At 40.0% G+C, this 24,676-nt stretch overlaps 1 protein-coding gene across 1 annotated transcript in view; it reads left to right on the forward strand.

Moving 5' to 3' along the window:
• Positions 1-24,676, forward strand: part of kcnh3 (potassium voltage-gated channel, subfamily H (eag-related), member 3) — a 703,578-nt gene that overhangs the window by 626,186 nt on the left and 52,716 nt on the right. The window contains exon 12 of the mRNA XM_060828128.1: positions 21,454-21,668. Coding sequence (XP_060684111.1) covers positions 21,454-21,668 — 215 coding nt within the window. The remainder of the gene's footprint in view (positions 1-21,453; positions 21,669-24,676) is intronic.

Consider the following 24,676-nt stretch of genomic DNA (forward strand, 5'->3'; position numbering starts at 1 on the left):
CAAACATGAGGTTGGAAGCTCATCTTGGAGTCAAGTATGCCACCAAGGGAACATACAATCATGTTAAGCATTGTTCATGGATTAAAAATTTCCAATGTGACCTTCAGCACTGCTGACATTCTTAATTTTACTGTCACATTGAGGAAAATGCCATCTGACCTGACAGCAGTGCCATACCTGACTTGACATTGACTGTGTCTGCCTTAGATTCACACCCATGTGATTCAGTCTGAATCTTTATAGTTTCATTGTAACAGCACTGATTTCTATTTAGGAAATCAGCCTGCAGTTTAAGTGGGATGATTCCTCATTACAATACTACTTTAATTAGAAGTAATGCAAGGAAATAGGTTAATGACAGACAGCAGAGAATGTCATTAATAGATGTTTGTTCGAGCCTCAGTTTTCCAGAACCCCAACTTCAATATAAATGTGGTTGTAAATTGAGACTTGAATTCTCCAGGGGAAAGTTGCATTCAGCCACTGGCAATTAACGCCATGCAATGATTGTGTTTACGAGTCCTGAAGGGGACATAGAAATGGTTAAACTCTTAATCTTGTGGTGCCAGAGAATACTTCTATCTTGCACCCAGAGAAAGATTGGAGAGGATTTAACAATGTCATACATGTTATTCACACTCTAGTTATTGCTCTGAAGTGTTTATTTCTAATATAATGTTAGTCCTCTGAATATAGGGCTTGGGAGAAGCAGCAGGACATTCTGCCCCTCTATGCAATAACATTATAGCTGATCTGGTTGTGGTCTCAACTCCATTTTCTTTTCCACCCCCTTGACCTTTGACTCCCTTAATCCTCAAAAACCTATCTAATTCAAGCAAGAATAATTTCAGTGATTCAACCTCTACTATTTTCTAGGGAAGAGAATTCCACAGACTAACAATTGCCTGAGAGATAAACAATTTTGATCTCTATCTTATTTTTAGACAGTGTCCCCTAGTTCTAGGCCCCTCCATCACCTTCAAGAAGTCATTCCTTCCTAGCATCTACCCTGTCAAGTCTCCTAAGGTCCTTAGATGTTTCAGGAAGGCCACCTCTCAATTGTTCTCAATTCGAATAGGTAAAGGCTCATTACCTATCCAATTTTACTCCACAAGATAAGCCCTTCATCTTCTACAGTGAAGCAAGCCTTCCTGACTTGCTTTGAAGCAATTATGTCCTTTTCAAATAAAGAGAACAAAACTGTACACAGTACTAACCACAGATATGGTTTCAATAATAATGGCCCTTACAGCTGCAGTAACATTTCCCAGCTTCTGTACTCTCTTCCACTTGCAATAAACACCAATATTCCAATTGCCTTCTGGAATGCTGTATTTATGTGATTTATGTCCCACACTTGCTGTTCTGGAATGCTGTATTTATGTGATTTATGTACCAGGAATCCCAAATCCTTTGTACAGCTGACTTCTCAAATCTCCAGTTAAATATCATACTGTACTCCTGCCAAAGTGGACTACTTTACATTTTCTGACATTATACTCCATTTGCTCAATTTTTCTCCTTCACTTAACCTACTTATTTCCCTTTGTAGAACTTTTTGCCTCCTCTTGACAATTCACTTTCCTACCTATCTTACTATCATTGACAAACTTAGCTACCATACATGCAGTTCCTTCATCCATGCATTGATACAGATTGTAAATGGCTATGATCCCAGCACTATGCCATGTGGAACTCTAGTCAACTGCCAAGTTGGAATAGTACCAGTTATTGCTGCTCTGCTTCCTGTTAGTTAGCCAGTCTTTATCTGACTAATACATAATTCCCTGTACCATGAGATCAATTTTGTGTAATTCAGCACATCTGTGGGTATCTTTCATCCAGCTCATTTATTACATTTTTGTATTAATTCACAGAATGTGGGCATCACTGGCTGGGCCAGCATTTATTACTCTTCCCTAGTTGTTCTTGAGGAGATGGTGTACTACAGCAATCTATTTGCTTTTTTTTTTGTAGATCCACAATGCCATTAGGGAGGGAATTCCAGGGTTTTCCCAGTGCCACTGAAAGAACAGTTGACATCCTTCCAAATCAGGATGTTGTGTGGCTTGGAGGAGAAGTTGAAAGTGGTAGTGTTCCCATGTATCTGTTGCCCTTGTCCTTTTAGTTAGGAGTGGTCATGGACTTGGAAGCTGTTGTTGAGTGAGTTGGTGACTTGGTGAGTTTCTGCATGGCATCTTGTAGATGGTACAAACTGCCTGTTCGAAGCGATCAGTGGTGAAGGAAGTGAATATTTGTTGATGTGGTGCTAATTAAGTGGAGTGCTTTGTTCTGGAAAGTGTCAAGCTTGCTTCTTAAATATTATTGGAGCTGTCTTCATCAAAGCAAATGGGGAGTATTTCTACATACTCCTGCCTTGTCCTTGTAGATGCTGGAAAGGTGTTAGGGGGTCAAGAAGTTACTCTTTGCAGGTTTCTTAGTCTCTGCATTTGTAGCCACAGTATTTATGTGGATAATCTAATTTATTTTCTGGTCAATGGTAACCATAGGATGTTGTTAGTGGTGGAATTCAGTGATGGCAATGCTATTGAATGTCAAGCAGTGATTATTAAATTGTCTCTTATTGGAGATGGTCATTGCTTGGGACTTGAATACCATGGAGATCATTTGCCATTTGTCAGCTTAAGCCCAGATATTGTCCAGGTCTTGCTGCATTTGGGCATTGGCCTTTTCAATATTTGGGGAGTTGCCAATGGTGCTGAACATTGTGTAATCATCAGTGAATATCCCCACCTTCTGACCTCGTGATAGAGGGAAGGTCATTTTTGAAGCAACCAGAGATGATTGAGCCTAGGATACTACCCTGAGGAACTCCTGCAGAGATGTCCTGGAGTTGCAGTGACTGACCGCCAACCATCTTCCTGTGTGCCAGGAATGACTATAGCCCTGATTCCCATGACTCTATGACTCCACTTTTTCTGGGGTTTCTTGATGTCCCACTAAGTCAAATACCATCTTGATATCAGGGACAGTCAATCTCACTTCACCTCTGGAATTCAGCTGTTTTGTTCATGTTTGATCTATAACTGTAATGCAAATGGGAGGTGAGTGCCCTTGTGAACCCTCAAAGAGTTCTAATAAGTTAGTTAAACATACTTTCCCTTTCACAAAACCATACGAACAAATGAATTAGGAGCAGTGGTAAACCATCTGGCCCATCAAACCTGTTCTGCCATTCACTAAGATCATGACTGATCTGATAGTGACCTCAATTCCCACTAGTTTAGTCTGCCCGGATTCCATTACCATATTTTGTGTGACCTGGGATAAGCTCATTTTTAATGGATTGTAGAAAGTTGCCTGTTGAGAGATGTTATGCTAAATGCCCACTATCTTCCTGCTTGTTACCTCTCTGTTTTCTCAATAGAAATTTGCTAGTTTCAAGTGCCCTGGTACTCATCCCGAACATAAGGAATTCTGAAATATTTTGGACCCTTGCCAATCATGCACTTTGAATCTAAATTAGATAATCAAATGATTCATCCAGTGATATGAAAATAGCTCCAAGTCAAATAGCAAAATAAGTATTAAACATGAAATACGTGTGGATTAATTCACATTGCAAGCCCATAACTAATCAGGCACATTTCTGCCCTGCAGTCAAAATACTTTTTTCTTGCCTTTTTAATGAAATAGAGCTGAAACATTTGAAGAGATTGGTCTTTAGGTTACATAAGTAAGTGACATCACACTTGATGTACACTCAATACTGGAATTGTATTTGAGACTGCATTACACTTTTTTTAATATACTCCTTCTATTTTTCTAACTAACCTGTTCAAAGATGTAATTACACGCCTCTGGAGCAGGTCTACACTGGGTTTTAGGTAAAGAGTAGCTCTCCCTTGATGGGATAAGCTATGTTGCTTAGTTCTTAAACAGCAATTGATGTGAGAATGTACAATGTACACGCAATAAAGTGTCCCTGACTAAGGAAGTGCTACTCTTTCCCCAATACCCAGTGGAGCCCAGCATCATATCATTGTGTCTGCACTAAGCAACATAACAAAACAGAAGTTCTGTGAGCATTTAAGCTCTGGCTAGGGGCCAAATGCTTAAAGGTAAGGCAAGGCAGGGCAGGGATGCGAGACCATCAAAGTAGGCGCAAAGTGAATGAGTACCAAGAGATTGAGCCTTGAAATGCACTTTGGTTAAAGCCATGAGATGGGCACTTGGCCCTGTGTGCAAACTGATCTGGCAGCAGCATTTCCCAGTGAACAGTGCCAGTCTGCCCTAAAGTGCAGTTTTGAAGTACTGACCGTAATGTGAGTGGATAGGACCTTTGCCATGATGATGTGGTGTGTCAGATATTAAGGTTCATATATCTGCAGCGGTTACCTGCAGTCATTTCCCATGGAGTGTACCCTGAAACGTTGGTGACTGGTGTCCACAATGGCTGGAGTAGCAAGCAGCGGTGTCAATTTGCCAAGCCCACTCTCTGACATTCATACCTGGAATTGCCCTGCCTAGTTTTGATCCAGCTGATGGGAGGACTGTAGAATGACATTTCAATAAGATGTTATCATATGCTAATGCACGCAAATAGATCTCTCACCACTCACTGATGAGAATCCCAACTTGCCATTCAACCCTTGGTTGGAAAATGGAATCTTTTGCTTTCGGTGACAAGCAGTTTCTTGCTGGAAGCTCCCACATTTTCCCAACTTTCTCACTATCCTATATTATTCAGGGGCCAAAGAACTCTGTCTTTTAAAATTAAAGGCTAAAATTGAGTCTTTTTCAATAGAAGGCGATTTCAGCTTACAACATTTAAAATACATTTGTAAATATTCATGAAGAGAAAAGGTTTAGAAACTCATGGGCCAAATGGAGGAAAATGGGGCTAGTTTAATTTGGGAATCCTGGTTGGCATGGATGAGTTGGACTGAATGGTCTGTTCCATGCTGTGTGATTCTATGGCTCTATTACAGTGGCTTTACTAATGCCTTATATTTAGCAGTGAGCTGACATTGCTGCCATATTTCATTTCATGAGATACAAAGTAAAGATATAACACTAAACTCTACACAATATAGTGAGGAGCAATTGATGCAACTAATAAAATTGAAAAGAAACCTCGCAACATAGATCCAACATTCCTCACAGCTTACTGCAAAAAATATTTTCTCAGGAAGTTATCAAAATCGAGATCCCAGCAAAAATCGGTTTGATATCAGCTTCTCATTTCACTTTAGGAATAAAGCTGCTACGGAACATTTTAGTTTAAAAGCAAGGGAAGCAATTCATTCATCAGAAATTATTGAAACCATAATGAAGCTTGCAGGTCAAAATCCCAAATACAGTGTCATTGTTTCCCCTCTGAACGACTTCCTGACTGACCTTTCTGAATCATTTCAGGAAAGACAGGATGCATCATTTTATCTTTCTATTAAGAATACTATGTGACATTAACTAAGATTGGAATAGAATGAGTGACACAATATAGACACTTTGGGATCGATCGAGAATTCAGGAGTGAGTGCCATACTATTCACATAGTAAGGTCAGTGGAGAGGACTGTGTAATATTTAACTGACAACAAAATAGCATGAATAATGCTGTTCAATTTTCTGAAAGTAGCAATAATTTGAGTTTTACTTTGATTTATTTGATTAATTGGAGCTGCCTAAACTAAAGCTATGATGTGGAGGTGCCTGTGTTAGACTGGGGTGGACAAAGTTAAAAATCACATCACACCAAGTTACAGTCTAACAGGTTTAGATTAGATTAGACTTACAGTGTGGAAACAGGCCCTTCGGCCCAACAAGTCCACACCGACCCGCCGAAGCGCAACCCACCCATTCCCCTACATTTACCCCTTGCCTAACACTACGGGCAATTTAGCATGGCCAATTCACCTGACCCGCACATCTTTGTGACTGTGGGAGGAAACCAGAGCACCCGGAGGAAACCCACGCAGACACGGGGAGAACGTGCAAACTCCACAAAGTCAGTCGCCTGAGTCGGGAATTGAACCCAGGTCTACAGGCGCTGTGAGGCAGCAGTGCTAACCACTGTGCCACCGTGCTGCCCACTTCAGTACTTCAGTGCTCCAAAAGCTAGTACTTCCAAATAAACCTGTTGGACTATAACTTGGTTTTGTGTGATTTTAAATTAAAGCTGGCATAATCAAATCGAAGAGATTTTGATTTGCTGGGAAAGCATCATTTTAAATGCTCATGTAAGGTACTCCTTGTCATTATGAGGTTATTACAACCAGTCCCCAGTAAAGGTACCCAATTTGTTACAACTCTGAGTGAGTTCCCACAAATCAATATGCACCCAGACAAGGAGGGATGAATTGGCTCCTGTTCTTCGGTCAACGCCTCTCTTAGTTAGTTGCAAAAAGATAAATCTAAAATGGCTGCCACCACTGATGGATACCTTTCTCCAGTCCAAATATATTTCAGTTTAAAAGGAGCCAGGTGATCTGGAGTTTAAAAAATTGAGTTTATTAGCTATTAAAATGCAAGAGAATATAATACAACATAACACAGATACTCACATATTAGAAATGTGAGGTGAGTCCAAAAAAGTAAAAGGCAAATACAAAAATGAATTAATCTGTGGTTTGTCCATGATGATAATAGATTATAAAATGGTGTGGTCATTAAAGTGGGTGATTCCATTAACACTGACTTTATGACCATTGAATAGTTGTTTTGAGTGTCTTGGTTCTGCAGTTAGCTGGAAGGAATTTGTCCAGTTTCCTCAACAGACCATTGAGTTTAGGATAGGGGATGTCATGTTGCATTGGTACAGGGTATTGGTGAGGGCACCTTTGGAGTACTGTGTACAGTTCTGGTTTCCCTGCTGTGGGAAGGATATTATTAAATTGGAGACAATGCAGAAAAGATTTACCAGCATGTTACAAGGAATGAAGGGTCTGTGCTATAAGGAAAGGCTGGGTCTTTTTCACTGGAGCATTGGAGATTGAGAGGTGACCTTACAGTGGTTTATAAAATCATGAGGGGCATAGATAAGGTGAATAGTAACGGTCTTTTCCCTAGAGTAGGGGAGTTCAAAACTAGAGGGTATATATAATTTTAAGAGGAGAAGACATAAAGGGACTTGAGGAACAACTTTTTCATAAGGAGAGTGGTTTGTATGTGGAATTAACTGCCAGAGCAAATGGTAGATGCTGGTACAGATAAAACATTTAAAAGACATTTGGATAGATACATGAATAGAAAGGGTTTAGAGGAATATGGGCCAAGTGCAGACAAATGGGACCAGTTTAGTTTGGGAAACCTAGTTGGGATGGACGAGTTGGTTAAAGTGCCTGTTTCTGTGCTGTGTGACTCCATAAGAGTTTTAGCAAGTTTTGAGAAGATTTGTAGCTCAGGTTGAGGTTCTAGATGTAGGTTTGCTCGCTGAGCTGGAAGGTTCATTTCCAGACATTTCGTCACCCTACTAGGTAACATCTTTAGTGGGCCTCTGGGCGAAGCAATGCTGATAATCGCCCAGAGGCCCACTAAGGATGTTGCCTAGTAGGGTGACAAAACATCTGGAAATGAACCTTCCAGCTCAGCCAGCAAACCTACATCTGTAAGAGTCATTTGCATTTTGCTGATGCCTTATTTTTAGTAATCAGAAAGAGAGACTTGATATCATTTTGCCTGTACATGCAGGGATGTCTGGTGGAAATTCTCAGCTATGTGACCTTCATACCATATCTAAACGCAGTGAGAGCTGAATGCCAAGCAAACCTGCTAGCACCCACAAACCAAGGGCTTCAGTTGGCTTGTAACACACTCCCACCACACCCACTCCTACCATCCCCTTCCCCTATTCCCCCATCCCCCCACGCCTTTGTGTGTATTCCTGGAAGGGTAAAGCACAATCATGCCTTTCAAATCAGGACAGTCTTTCTTTCAGATCATCTAACATGTCCACTACTGAACACAACTTACAGGAAATAGTATTTTTTGTTTTGAAGAAGGTAATCAGCTCCTCATTATTTCTGTAGCCAAAAATAGATCGCAGTTCATTTTGCTTTTTGATAAGCATCTCTCCATTTGAAGTGTGGCTGATGAAGTTCCTCTGACATTCTTCAGCTGCAACTTTCCATGGTGATCACACAGGCATTTTCCAGACAGCCAACTGATTTCCTTCATCTGTCATCTTTTGACTTTTTTTTTAAAAAAATAGACATTGTACCTAAACGTTCAATGTATCTGTAAGTAATTTGGGATTATTGTCTAGTGACATACAAGCAGTGAGTTGAGAACCTGAGACACTGAATCTGAAGTAAGAAAACCTGAACTTTCTGCTCCACCTGATGCAACAAGACAAGTTGAAAAAGGAAGATATTATACTTGTATCCCTGTGGTGCATTATTCCTGTTACAACCGCCAACATTACTCTGTCATCAGCTACAAGGAAGTAAGTGCAGAAAACTACCTGTTTTCTTAAACTGACCAAACCTCCCAACCACACGGTGACTCAGTGGTTAGCACTGCTGCCTCACAACGCCTGGGATCCAGGTTCGATTCCAGCCTCAGGCTATTGTCTGTGGACTATTCACATTCTGCATGGGTTTCCTCCCACAATCCAAAGATGTGCAGGTTAGGTGAATTGGCTGTGCTAAATTTCCCATAGTGTTCAGGGATGAGTAGGTTAGATGCATTAGTCAGGGTTATGTGTAAAGTAATGGAAAGGTTCTGGGTGTGTTACTTTTCTGAGGGTCAGTGTAGACTTGTTGGGCCAAATGGTCTGTTTCCACACTATAGGGATTCAATGATCTACTTACCATATTTATCAAATGCTGCCAGATGTAAGATATGTCCAGGGAAGTTCCATTGGATTTGCTTGTCGATATGAAGTTTGGCTTAGCTTCTATAACTTTGAATGTAAGAGAGGAGAAATAATTGCAGAGCACTTTCATGAGGTTGATACATCCCAAATCAGTTCACAGTTGATAAAGTACTATTGAAAGGTAATTGATCGTGTAATATAAGAAAGTGAGCACCCAAACAGCAGGGTCCACAATGTGAGAATGTGAGAGATCTGATAATGACCAGATGGTAGTGTTGCTTGAGGGATTAGTTTTAGCTAGTATCAGGGATTACTTCAAGCACCATCCTTTGCAATCTTAAAAACATCATTACTGTTAAAGGGTTATATAAATGTTTCCCTTCCACAGGAGACCCACAAAGCAGGCGATCTGGAAGCTGTCTTATTAATTGCCACTGAATTGACTATTGCAGTTTTCAGTCAGCTCCTTTTAACAATGGCTCTTCTCCATCACTTTAATTTGATCTTGCAATTTACAATAAAATAAAACTCATCAAATCAGATGAACATCAAATCAGATGAACATCACACTGAGAATTTTAATCTTCTCTATTAGATGCCTGATTTGTTATGAAGAAGTGAAGAGTATGTGAAAAATAGTCTTTTTTTCTCTCTCTCTCTGCTGGATGAAGCTTGTGGAAAATCAGTTCCCACTGGTGGAATATATTTTGGAACAGACTGTCACTGGTGTGTTTCGAATATATTATGACTAGAAATTGCACAATTGTTACAATTCTACCTGGTGTTGATATTCTACAGGTCAGATTCCAAAGCGAAACCTGGTTTGTTAGATCCAGTCTTTGTTTCTTTAAATCTGTGGAGGTCAGTTACTGAATGTATTCGTGAAAGGCTACTAGTGTATTCTTAAAAGGAAAATAATCAAAAAATATATTATAACAGACAAAGGTTGAAAAGACTTCATTACACCAGAAAAGGATTCAAATTCATACTATTCCTTTTATTCCAGCATTATCCTTAATAATACTGAAACCTCAGTGAAAAGGCACCACTATCTCCACATTAAGTCTTCTCTGTCAGACTTGTACATCTCTGACCAGCTTGCTTTACGTCCATTCACCAAATGCTATTTTCCATCTCACCCTGAGACACCTAAAACAAACCATAAACTCAACACAATATTGCCTTAAATTTAGAGCAAACACCACGGATTTGTTAAACTCAGTTTCCAGTAATCCTTCACTCTCTGGCACGTACCACTAACTGACTTATTTACTGAATTGTTCTGTCTCTCTCACTGAACCCTTGTCTAGAGGCAGCAAAACCCTATCTTTTCTCTATTTTTCTTTTAAAACAATGAACCCTTAGCTGCCACCACCCCTTCCCCCACCCCCCCCCCCACCCCCACCCCCCAAACACCCACTCCCAGATCTTCACTTAAAGGTAATAATACCTCATTAAAATGCATATGAACAAAATATCCAGCCAGATTCTTGACACCAAGGCACCAACAACTCTAAAAATGACAAACCATGGCTTCTCCTTAACACAAGATACAAAATGTAAATTAAGATAAAGTTATACATTGTTCTTAACACAATCAATGTATAAGTAGTGAACATAGTGTACATGGTCGTTCTTAGGAGGAGCATAAATTAGCCAGTGGTCTACTGTATTGATTGATAAACCAATGTAGGAACAGTGGTTATAATATCAAGGCTGTCTGTTCTTCATCTCAGAACATAGGAACAGGAGTAGATATTTCAGACCCTGAAGCCTGTTCTAAAATTCAGTTATACCATGTCGATTCGTTTTCAAACTGTTTACATTTTTAATACTGTCTGCGTTATTATTATTACAAACACTTTTGTACTTAGCCAACTGGGAACTAATCTGGTATTCAGTGCCGAGGGCTACTGAGGAGATAAACAAGTCAGCTAGCTGGCTGAGGATCAAACAAGTGGAGGTAATCAGCTGGGAAGCGCAGCATCAACAGAGCTGGCATGGAATCAAATATCTAAGAGCTGCAGAAAGGAGATTTTTGTGGCTTGTGTTTGTAGATGCTGAACAAATGCACCATAAACTTTTCTGATGTATTTTTTAAGAGAATGAAAATTATTCCAAAAAGTTTTTTTTTCTGTTTACAGCTTTGATTCATTAATGATTTGGGTGCCATTCATTCAGGCACTCCATGGGTCTTTTTCATACCAGGTCTTTAAATTGACCATTTTGGACTTGAACGGTCTGTTGCAAATTCTGGAGCGGCTTTGTTTCAGAGTATTTGGTTGTGTTAATGTACCAGGCACAGTTCAGGAAGCCATCCAATAGCACTGGTGAAGATTAGACTTATTTGGTATGTGGGGGTGTTAAAAGAAAATTAATCACAAACAGCTTCCATAAATATCCACTTGGCAATATATATTCCGAATTATTATCAAAGCAGAGTAAATACATTTGGAGATTTGTGATAATCGGAGTGGTTCCCATTTTCTCTGCTATCTCATAAAGATAATGTAATTATCAGATTGGCTGGTTTGTTGGATAAGCTTTAGATCATATATCTATGCTTTGAAGAAGTCTTAGTGAATCCAAACAAAACACAGACAGAACCATTAGTCGATCTTTATCTTAATGAGCAATATAAAAGCAATCAACTTTTTAAAGCATATAATACTAATAATTGTCAACATTTCTTATAATTACACCTATACTTGGGTGCGCTACAGTTTTATGCCCACCTTACTTTCTTTAAAAGATTCTTTTTCAGAATTGTAACAGGACACATTAACAAGGACCAGTGTTTTTAAAAAAATGACTCTCTCTTACTTCTATTTATCTTCATTCCTTAAACAGTTTACTTTAAATAATGAATCTCATGATGTATTTTGGTTAAATGTGATTTTTGTCAAGTTTCATGGAGGGCTTCTCTCCATGGAGGGTCATTGGCCTTTCTCATTGCTAATGTTTCAAATGCACCTCATTAACAACTTACAATGGCACCCCTCTCATTCAATACTAGCTGGATTCTACCGCTCGCTGTAGCCAGAAAAGAAACTACCACTGCTGGGATATCCTGAAATAGACCATCATTTCCAGTGCTGGTGACATCTTTGAAAGCCAGCCAAGTACGTGGCCAAGTGTCGGCAGTCCAGAATTGCCCTTTACCATCAACATAGTGGCACAGCAGCCAAAAACTAGTGCTTCTCACTGCATACAAGTGGCATGATTGAAACCTTCTTACACATACAACTGCACATTCCTACCCCAATCACCACTTACGTATCAAACCACAAAACTAGCTAGTCCATGGGGTAATCCCATATTACAACCTTGTCTAAGTCATTGCTACTCTTTCCCAATGCCCAGTGTAGCCCAGCACGTTATCATTGTTCAGTGTGGGGCCATCACGTTGCAGAGAGTCAAGATTTGTAATGAGAGATGCCATTGTGCCCCAAATTGGAGAGTAATAATGCAGAATCATCCTGGAAATGAATTGGAAATGTACCATGATGATGCAGAGAAGTTGGCATGTGTCGGATATCAGCATTCATTGACATGGGTTGTACATGGCCATTGGCTTGGAGCATGCCCTGAGATGTGGAGCAAACAACTAGCTGCTGACGACTCTGACTTTCATGTTGGGAATGCTCAGATTTGTATCTGTCCAGCAGGCGGTAGAATTGGAACGTGTCTATTAATGAGGTGAAATTCTGGAATAGTGAGAGTGGTGACAAGAAATAATCCCCGCTTCATAGACATCGCGCCATGCCCTTGGATAAATCCCATTCTCAACATCCGGAACTCTGTTGGAAACCACAACTTGTTGCCCTTGAAGTTGAGAAACATCTCTCTCGGTTTCTCATGTGGTTCTTCCAGATTTCTCATTAAAGCCAATGTTGTTCTAGACCTCATAAGATTCCAGTACATGTATTGACATGGATAAATAAATAATTATCTATTTAGCTCATTTGAATGCACCCATACAGAATGATCCTTAAGTCCTCTTCGTTATAGCCCCAAATTGATATGAAGTGGATCCAACTATTACTTCCAATGTTCTAAGAGTCTGTTTCAGAAATTTGTGTGAAAATGGGTTTGCTAACATCAATCTGTCATTTTCTTAAACCTGTAATCCATACCTTCTCTCCCTTGTTCTACCTCCTTAGTTCAACATTTTTATACTTTTTTTTGTACTATTTATAATCTTACACATGAAACTTTTTGAGTTTCCCATTTCAGATCTAAATATCCCCAGTTTTGTTGGTTCCTTCTAATAACTGAGGTACTGAGGCTAGGGGTCAACCTTGTGGTTCTTCTCTCTGACAACTGAATATCTCCCGTATATCTCAGTGACCAGAACTCAATGCAATGATGTTTAACCTGAGCATTATGTAGTCTGGTTGTAACTTTCTATCACTTAAGATCAATTGCTTTGATACCATAGTTCAACAGTCTATTGGCTTTGTTAATTTCTACTGTGCCACAGTCAGACATTTTAAGAATCCTGACATCTTTTTCACCTTTAGCTATTTCAGCACAATTTTCAGGGCACATGTGTTGCCTGTATTTCCTATCAAAATTTAATATTTTGTTTTCGTCTGTTATTGCACACCTCCAAGATATCAACATCATATGTTAGGAGCCGGAATTGGTGTTTTCATTAGCTGGCTCAGTGATATAAGTTGCTCCAATTTACGTTTTCCTAGCCATTCCACAAAAGTGGGATTGGCTATTTAATCCTAAAGTCACCATTAAGTAATAAATGTTTTCTGGTCTTCCATCTATCTTAACCAAACATGCATAAAAGAGAGGAGACAGTTGTACAAATAGTTGGAGCACAGACCGAGTTTCGTTAGCTTGTTGCTAGGACAGCTACAGGCAAGTCAGATGCTTTTTTAACCCATTGCAAACTAAACACTCAAATAGTCCTCTTAATTTTGTGAGAAAAGAGTTTGCCTATATGCTCGTGTCTATATGTGTGGTGCCTGATGAGGCCTGAAGTTGCACAATGTTATTGACTTCAAATTCTCAATTGCCTTGAAGTGGTTTGGTGCATCAGCAATGACAAAAACAAAATGGTATTTGGGAAATCATTTCATTTGTCCTCTAAGGGCATTTACATCTGATAATTATCATCAAAATGGAAAGATCTTGATTAAATACTGGATAAAGAAAATTAGATTTTCTGTCAACATCCTTATCTTGCCTTGAAAGTGTTTAAAAGGATCTATGTTCTTGTGTTAATGTGACATCCATCTTTTTGAATCATTTCAACCTTCAGGAAATCAATATGTCTCTTCACTGAGTGAACATAATGATCTTATGATTTTATCACTTCATTGCTGTGTTTCTATCACAACTGGGCTCCTATTTCAAGTGCTTGTGGTATTGACAAATATAGCAGATGAACTTCATTCAAACTCTTGGAAGCATTGAGAGTGTCTAACTTTATCTAGGTATATACATTGAGAAAAACTGAGAGGAAAGGGGCTATTAACTATCGGAGTGGTACTGTAATCCTACACCCCTGGTAGAGAAGCTATTATTCAAAGAATTGAAGCAGCAATATCATAACCTTATCTCCAGTTTTGTGAGAATGGTTTCCTGCTAGGAGAACCAAATCCTATTGTATAGTTGATGTTTTAAAGAATTGATAAAAATTATCTACTTGATCGGTACAAGTCATTCATTCTAAAAGAACGACATAACTGTAAAGAAGACATTTGGCCTGTCATTTCTAGCAGGTTCTTTGAAGAGTCTTCCAATTAGTCACACTCCTAGGAATTTTCACCATTGCCTTTTATATTTTAGCTTTTCAAATATTTGCCCAATTTTCCTTTTAAAATTACTATTAAATCGCCTTTCACCACTCTCCCAGCAGTGCTTTCTAGATCACAACTCATTGCACAAAAGAAAAATCACCCCATCTCCTTTCTAGTCTTTAGCCAATGGCCATTTGATCAATGAGTCCAATTCCCATACCCCAGTCCTATTCCTGAAAACCATTCCTCCAATTTACTCTGACAAATCGTTCATAATGTGGGCCATCTCTACTGAAATCTTCTCATAACTCTTTTTTGCTCGAAGAATGCCAATCCCATGTTCTACACTGTGATTAATCAGGGGGTCCCACCCAATTAATATCCAAGGTTCACACAAAGCAGTTTGACCTATAAATATGCGAACTGTCAGTGGATAATCGATCAGTGGCATCTTTAACACTGTATATAGTAACTACAAATTCCCCACAAGGGTCAGGTAAGACAAACTTCTTCCCCACCCTCTTTTTATTATGATCTCTTCCCCAACACAATTATTCTGCCCATCCAAATCTCATCAAATTTTCTCATGAATATATTTTAACAAAACCTTGAAAATCTAAGAAGTAAAATGTTTTTGAAATTAGTTGCTTCAAACACAATGTTGCAAGATCCAAAGTAGCATCAAAATATTACAAAACCGAGTACTGTATTCTGCCACTCTTTGTCATCTGTTTACTCATATCTGCCAGCACATCAGTACAAAAGATAAGCCTGAAGCATTCATAAAAGTCTTCAGCCAGAAAAGGCGGGTGGATTGATCCATCTCAGCCTCCTCCAGAGGTGCCCAGCATTTCAAATATCAGTCTTCAGCCAATTCGATTCACTCCACATGAAATCAAGAGATGTTGAAGACACTGTATACTGGAAAGGCTATAGGCCCTGACAACATTCGGGCAATTGCACCGAAGACTTATGCTCTAGAACTTGCCATTCCCCAGCCAAGCTGTTGCAGTACAGCTACAACACTGGCATCTCCCCAACAATGTGGAAAATTGCCCAGATATGTCGTGTACACAAAACTCAGGACAAATCCAACCTGGCCAATTACCACCCCATCAGTCTACTCTCAATCATCAGTAAAATGATGGAAGGTGTCATCACTACACTGTCCAACAGCACCTGCTCAGCAATAATCTGCTCAGTGTTACACAGTTTGTATTCTGCCAGGGCCACTCAGTTCCTGATCTCATTATAGCCTTGGTTCAAACATGGACAAAAGAGCTGAATTCCACAGTTAAGGTGAGAGTGATAGTTCTTGACATCAGGGCTGCATTCGACCAAGTGTGGCCTCAAGGAGTCCTAGCAAAACTGGAATCAATGGGTACAGGGAGCAAACTCTCTGATGGCTAGAGTCATGCCTGATACATAGGAAGATAGATGGGGTTGTTGGAGGTTAGTCATCTCAGATCCAGGACATCTCTGCAGGAGTTCCTCAGGGTAGTGTCTTAGGACCAACTATCTTCAGTTACTTTATCAATGACTTTCCCTCCATCAGAAGTGGGAATGTTCAGTGATAATTGCACAACATTCAGCACCATTCATGACTCCTCAAACACTGAAACAGTCCATATTCAAACACAATAAGATCTGGACAATATCCAAGCTTGGACTGACAAGTGGCAAGTAAGATCCATACCACACAAATGCCAGGCTATGATAATCTCGAATAAGAGAAATGTAATCACTGCCTTTTGAAGTTCAATGGTGTTACCATCACTGAATTCCTCATTATCAACATCCATGGGGTTACCATTGACCAGAAACTGAACTGGACTCACCACATACACACATTGGCTACAAGCATGGCTATGGTTGTACTGTGTATAGCAATAATGTAACTTTTTTTTCATTTCCCTAGTGTGTAACTAAGCCTAGGTACTCTGTACCTAATATGGCACCATGTATTGGTGATATTGTTACACCATACCTAATTGATAACTGAAGAAGCTGTACTTTGGTACCTTTGTGCATAAGTTGGCACTTATAAACTTATAAACTTTTCACTGTACTCATTGAAATACATGTGACAATAAAACTAGTTCATTCATTTGTTCATTAGTTAATTAATTAATTCATTCATTCATTCAAAAGCAGGACAGAGGATAAGATTACTGTGGCAAGTAACTCATCTCCTGAGTTCCCAAAACCCGTCCACCATCTACAAGGCACAAGTCAGGAGTGTGATGAAATACACCCCACTTGCCTGGATGAGTGCAGCTCCAACAACACTCAAAAAAGTTGACACCATCCAGGATGAAGCAGTCCAATTGATTAGCACCGTATCGACAAATATCCATTCTCTCCACCACTGATTCTCAGTAGTAATGGTGTGTATTGTCTACAGGTTGCAGTGCAGAAAACCACTAAAGATCCTTAGACAATACCTTTCAAACCCATGACCAGTTACATCCTGTAGGACAAGAGCAGCAGATACATGGGAACACCCCCATCTGCAAATTCTCCTCCAAGTTACTTGCCATCCTGACTTACACAGACAATGAGCAAAACTAATGTAATTTACAAAATACCGTGGAAGGACTGTAACAAACACTACATTCGACCATCAGGCAGAAAACTAGCCACCAGGATACATGAACACCAACTAACCACAAAAAGGCATGACCCTCTCTCACTAGTATCCTCACATACGGATGAGGAAAGACACCACTTTGACTCGGACAACACGTCCATCCTTGGACAAGCCAAACAAATGCATACACGAGAATTCCTAGAAGTATGGCATTCCAACCAGAACTCTATCAACAAACGAGTTAGACCCCAACTACCACCCCCTGAGAAAAGGAACAGAAAGTGACTTCACCACAGAAAATGACATCACCAACCCAAAGAAATCCAAACATATAAATAGAAAGCAGGAATTTTCAGCATTGCTTTGCCTGAGGCCCACTGATAATGTTACCTAGTAGGGTAACGAAATGTCTGGAAATGAACCTTGCAGCTCAGCAAGCAAATCTACATCCAAAGCCTCAACCTGAGCTACAAATCTTCTCAAAAATCCTGACTGGGAAATATATTGCTTTTCCTTCAGTGTTGCTGGGTCAACATCCTGGAATTCCTTCCCTAATGGCGTTGTGTGTTAAACTGCAGCATGTGGACTGCAGTGGTTCAAAAAGGCAGCTCACCAACACCTTCTCAAGGGTAACTTGGGACAGGCAATAAAATGCTAGCCAGCCAGCAACAGTGAATAAAGCAGTCCCACTTCATCGAAGTGGCCGCACAGAAAACATTATGACTCCAAATGTTTTTCTTCCAAACAACAAACTACACCTAAATGGAATAAATGTCCCACAAATAAACACCAAGCATTCAGCGAATAGTCAGATTTTAAAGAATTGGAATATTGTTTTGCTGGGAAAGTTAAAATGTGCTTTTCAATGGTCACACAGAAAGTTAAAAACCTAGGATTTAAATGACTCTGTAGAGTTAATCGGAACCTAGGAATAATTTAAAAATCTTTGATGTTGAAATCTACAGTAGCACAGCTTAACCTTACCTTGGAAAAACATCTGAGCAACAATTCTGGTGACAGTTTTGCATGCAAATGCTGTACTTAAAGAGAGGCCAAAGAATCTGCTTTTATCCATCCTTCTCTGATGTAGGTATGAAAGTTTAAACTGTTAATTTACTTACTTATCTGTTTCAGAACATTGACTTCTTGATGTTTTCAGCTGGAATGAGACCAGAACCCATACGTTACTGTGAACATTGATAACAATGCATAGGTTTCATATCAAATTTCTTCATGTGCTGTTTTTTGTGGAATTGCTAACACTGTTTTAATAAAATAATCCACCTGAGAAAATGTTACAAGCTGCAGAAGTTAATCCAGGGTACTCCCAAAACTTAAGATTAAATTTGTTGCTTAAATTCACAAGGAAGGATCCACTATCAATCATTACTTTTTCAAATGAAATTTCAACAGTTTTTGTGAAATATAAAGGTCCTCAATCATGATTCTGTGTTAATGCACCTCAGTTGGCGGTAACCCACCTCTGAAGCAGTTGCTGGGGTCTCAATTATCTTAGCTCCAGGACATTTCTGCAGGAGTTCCTCAGGGCAGTGTGCTCGGCCCAACTACCTTCAACTGCTTCATCAATGAACTTTCCTCTATCGTAAGGTTATAAGCTGGGATATTTACTAAGGATTGAATAATATTTAGCACCATTCACGACTCCCTGAATACTGAAGCAGTGCGTGTTCAAGACCTGGACAATGTTCAGAACTGGGCTTATAACACACCACTAACATTCATGGTATATAAGTGTCAGGCAATGACCAGCTCCAACAGGAGAGAATCTGACCCTCTGCAATCTAACCCTTAACATTCAATTGCATTTTTGTCTCTGAATACCCCACTGCCAATATAGTCACTCTGACCTGCCCTCTGGAGTTTAAATCTTTTGTCCATATTTGATCCAAGATTGTAATGAGCATCAAACTGGTGTTGTCCATTATACCTTGGCAACAACATGGGAGAGAGTGTACAAGCAAGAAAGAAACTGGAATTGAATTGAATTTATTGAATTTATTTATTGTCATGTGTACCAAAAGGCACAGTGAAAAGTTTTGTCTTGTGAGCAATACATTGCACATTGCATAGTTAAGTAGCATTGATAAAATAAATAATAGGTTACAGTGGCAAAAACAAAAACACAGGTACACTGCCCGGGTGAATGCTAAGAGTTTCTGAGTCCATTCAGTATTCTAACAACAGTAGGGTAGAAACTGTTTCAAAACCGGCTGGTGCGTGTGTCCAGGCTTCTGTACCTTCTCCCCGATGGTAGAGGTTAGGAGAAAAACATTGTCAAGTTGGGATGGATTTTTGAGAATCCTGGCCGCTTTCCTTGATAGCAGGCCTGGTAGATGAATTCTATAGATGGGAGGTTGGCCTTTGTAATTGTCTGGGTCGAGTTCACCGTTCTCTGTCACTGTCTCTGATCTTGAATGGTACAGTTGCCCTACCAGGAACCCAGTATGTCTCATTTTGCACTACTTTCTATCTTTTCTTTTACTTTTCTCAGCTTATTTGGTGATGCTATAAAAGTCACTGAATTATCCTCAGAATTTTAAAATTGTAAATTAAACAGAAGGTCAGCAGATTCATGTGGCCCAAATCCACTGCTCTCTGTATTGCCAGAAAGTAGAAGAACTACAGAAGATGTGGAGATGCAAGTGCACCAGCCTTTGTGGAAATTGCACAGGAAAGTTTAAACTTGCAATGGGTAATTTGTCATTCCTGACGAAGGGCTTATGCCCGAAACAGTGATTCTCCTCCTCCTCGGATGCTGCCTAACCTGCTGTGCATTTCCAGCACCATACTCTCAACTGTGATCTCCAGCATCTGCAGTCCTCACTTTTTCCAAAGTAATTTGTCAACTGGTTGAGACCTTCTGGAAATGTCCCTGATTCTCAACTGGAGTTGGACACCTTAAAACCTGGTCTGGTACCTCAGCAACTTACCATCATCTCCTCACCTTACTTTCCCAGTCACCAGTCTCTGACCTGTTTGCTCATCCCACACAAATAGAACCATCTAATTCTTGAATATCCTCTGAAACAGACCCAACCCCTTCTTGACTTGGCTCAACTACCTCACTGATAAATTGACAAATCAACCACACCCCAAACCTACGTCACCTGATCTGACAGTCCCCTCACCTGACACCCACTCACCCCTACCTATGCGCCCACCCATTTCTCTCATTTCAATCTTAAATGATCAACCGTTTACCTTGCTACTCTACAGTAAATTCAGGTCCTCTTCATCATTGTTGTTTGATGTGCAGTGCACATTTTGGCTGTGCCAGAGGTAGAAAACTAGGAGATGAGGGCAACTTTTTTTGTCAAGTCTTCCCGGATGAGGAATCAAATGAGGATTCAGGTAAGAAACATCAAGATGCAGTCCAGCAAGTTCATGCTACATGAAATTCAGCAGTGGGTACCAGGGAGATCCCAGAGTCCTCGATCATGAGGCTGTTCAAAGATCCAGAAGCGTACTGCACCCAGTAATCAAACACCGCTTTTTATCTGTTAACTTGATTGGTGAAAAAACACTCACATACCCATTGCTCACAACACCATGTTGCGTTGCCAGCTGTCTTGAATGGTTATGTCTGACTATATCCAGGGCATATCCAGGAAATGGTGCTTAGTAACTTCCTGCACTTACCTGTACCGATATCACTTAAAGTTAAGCAGCAAACTGAGGAGAATCCAAACCATTCAATCTTTGTGAAATTATCCCACTTACCATGTGCAGTGAAAATATCAATCAAAAGAAAAAGCCAAGTGTATGCACTGGTTCAGAGAATAAGCAAGCTGCCAGACTATTTGCTGTGTACTGTCTTCTATAGTTTTAGCAAGACATCTCCACTATACTACATCCCTTTTGCAATAAAACCAACTTACCTTTCATCTTCCTAATTATTTGTTGTACCTGCATACTAACCTCTTGTGGTTCATCTACGAGGACTCACAGATCCCTCTGTACTACAACAGTCTGTCAAAGAGACAGCGAGTGACATGTTTTATTAAAAGCATCACCAACACCGAATAGTAAACAAAAGCTTGTAAATTTTTATTAAAATGAGATGCTTGGTACTGAATCAACAATAAATTCACAGTACATTTTGTACAGAATGCATATTTCCAGAGGCACAGTAATGGTGGAATAAATAAATAAATAAATAAGATATTTAGTAGCTCCAAAATTTGAGCAGATTGGATTCGGTCAGTGAACCTCGTCTATTGCATCTCTGATTTTGCACCCATTCCAACAGTTCGCCCAGAGAGATTCAGAAAATTATTGACTTGGGGTTTCTCTTCATCTATCCAGGTAAAGGCGACTTGATTGGCTCTGACTTTTTGGCAAAGGACCAAGTGATTAAGACCAATGCAAACGTGAAGGCTCTGACCTACTGTGATCTGCAGTACATTATCCTGAAAGGTCTGAGGGAAGTACTGGAGCTGTACCCTGAATACGCACAGAAATTCATTGAGGACATTCAGCATGACTTGACCTACAACCTGCGAGAGGGGAATGATGCTGATGTAAGTTCATGCCCTTACACTATCTTAGATGTACTCTTGGGTGTTTTTCAAATTTACAAATCTCACAATTTATAAACTGTGTGAGGAACAAATTCTTGAGCTTCCTTATAGCTTAGTAGTAAGTGCAATCTATGCACACTTGATGCAAAGATAAGTGATTGCAGCTTAGACTAGATGGAGGGTTGGCCCAATGGCCTTGAAACATTTGGGCTAAGGAGAAAAGAAACAGAAAGAGTTGGACTCAAAAGTCCCTTGTAATCACACTGAATGTGGCCCTGCATTCTGAAGCTCCTATCCTAAGCCACTTCGTCTCTCCATCTGCCTTTTCTCTTGGCAGACATGGGTCAAAACCTCTACATTCAGCCACACCTTATATCATTGAGTGTAATTTCTCTCTTCAGCGTCCTTTTCCTCACAACTAGCTGAAGAGCACCTCAGATTGTTTCCTTAAGTCACACAGATTCGATTCATAGATTAGAATCCTCACAGCGTGGAAACAGGTCCTTCGGCTCAGCAAGTCCATGCTGACGTTCTGATGAGTAACCCACCCAAACCCATTCCCCTACCCTATTATTCCACATTTACCTCTGACTAATGCACCTAACCTACACATCCCTGAACCCTATGGGCAATCCACCTAACCTGGATTGTGGGAGGAAACCAGAGGAAACTCACGCAGACATGGGGAGAATATGCAAACTCTACACAGACAGTCACCCAAGGCTGGGATTGAACCCAGGCCCCTGATGCTGTGAGGCAGCAGTGCTAACTACTGAGCCACTATACCACTTTGATTCAGTGTGTATAAGAGAGGAGGGAAGAAGAATGGATAAAAATTAAAGATAAAAATCTGTCTTTTTGCAAACCTCATACAAAAGGAAGCATGAGGGCTGCAAAATGTGGCTGACACCATTCATCATTGACAAGCACAGCATGAAATGGATAATGGGGGGGATGGGAAACAATATTTTACAATGGTGGTGAAATCAGACAGGGCATTTCTGAAGGATTTTCTTGCCATTAGTCTGGGAGATTGAAAGCAACCAAATTTAGAAACATATAATTGTGCAGTGCTAGGGCTTTTACTGTTGGGAGTTAAAAGGTATTTCTGCTTCAAATGAGTACTGACAGACTGTTTCTAATAATACCTGGCACAGCTTAAAATAACAGCAGCTTGTCCTGGAGCTCTGCAAGTCTCTCAGGGACTCTGGCTGATACTAGAGCTAAAAATAGCAGGATGTACTCTCCCATCTCTCTAGCCTCATCAATAACACAGACAGGGCAGGTTTCTCTGCACATGCTGATACCACAGTTTCAAGAGCATGGAAGGGGAAGAAATAATTGATTTGCAGATTCTTGTAATTACCTCCCAGATAATATGTGGCAGTCGAAAAATGAGAAAGACGGTTTCAGTAATTCGAATAAATCCTTCCTTTCGTTTGTAAACTGTCTGAAAGAGTCATGACTGCACATAAATTGAAGCCTGCTTGTTTGCTCAAAGGATTTGTGCATGCGGGCAATTTTTTAACCTTTCTTCTGGCTAGCTAGCACTTCTGAGTTCCTGAAGGGATTGCTTCTCTGGCTAAAAATAGAAGTTGGAAGGCTGCATGAATCCAGGTTCATGAATTATTGATAGCGAGAGTTAAAAATACGTGGCAGGTTTATAATGAGAAGCCTCCATGAAATCCCTTGTACTGTTCTCATGTCACCAGCTTCATCTCCAGCAGAAATTTCAGAAGGAGGAAAGGGATTGCATGTATTTCCCAAAAATATGACTCAGATTTGCCTTTTTTTTTAATTTTTGAGGTTAACAAAGTACTTTTGATAACCCCTTGAAATGAGTGTATTTTTTTCATTTCCCAGATAGGTTAGTTAACATCACCATCACTGCACATAACCTAGTGAGTATAAACACTTTCAATTCAGCAGAAAGCTGCATTGCTTTTTCTCATTTATATCTTTTGGCGATCTTGCTTGTGCTTATCCATAAAAGACACAACAGAGATATGATCTTCCTTATTAATACAACGACGGCAGCATCGAATTCTCTCATCAGTTATAGCACATGCCAAACTTCAGTATTCTCTGACATAAGAATATGTCTGAACCTCCACAAGTGCATCTTCTAAGATTCTTCAGCCATTTTAAGTCAGACAGCTTGTTTTAGCTGAGAGATTTGACCTCACTGTAACCATATTTTAGGCATACTTAATCCAAATTGGTAGTTTGTCTGCACACACCCATTCTGTACTAACCCACGTTATTGGGTCAGGATTTTCCATCGACCTCCAGGTGGTGGTGCAACAGTGCATTTAAAATGTTCGTTCTAATATTGAAATAAAGGGTCTTCCTTGTTTTGAACCCTTTTTTGGAATAGATTTGCCTCATTGTCTGGCGTGACATGTGATGAATTCAGCCAGAATGCAATAGCACCAAAAGATAGGAAGGACCCTATAAGTGTTCCATTTAAAGGGTTCATCACAGTGCTGAGAAGCAGCAAAGATGACAGGAGCAGTTGGGAGAAGGAGGGCATTCACCAGCAATAGACTATTCTTGCAGTGGGAGCAGTCTTAATAGCTCAGCATCACTGAAGGGCAGTTCCTCCTGTATCTCTGTTTCACAAGAGGCAATCTGTTTAGCTCTGTCACTTGCTGCAACCACAGCTGGAGCCTCAAACCAGGGCGAGCACTGCTCTGGACTCCTTCCAAGCTGTAGCTGATCACATAAGGGACAGCTCAAAGTGGCAGCAGTATGTAACTGTACTGAGGAATTACTGACTTCCCCAGAATGTAGGAGATAGAAACTACACTCATATTTCCCTTGCAAACTCCCTGTCTTCATCCTCGCATTTTTTTCAATGGAAAGTATTCCACTTTAGTACTCAGCATCCAGACAGCGTTATTAGTTATTTCATCACATTATAATGCTATTGTTCACCTTTATTCCAAATACGCAATTAATTGCAATCTAGTTCTTTGCAACAAAGATTGTCCCCTCATGAGTCTGTA

This window comes from Hemiscyllium ocellatum, chromosome 7 (assembly GCF_020745735.1).
Source record: "Hemiscyllium ocellatum isolate sHemOce1 chromosome 7, sHemOce1.pat.X.cur, whole genome shotgun sequence".
Taxonomy (NCBI): Eukaryota; Metazoa; Chordata; class Chondrichthyes; order Orectolobiformes; family Hemiscylliidae; genus Hemiscyllium; species Hemiscyllium ocellatum.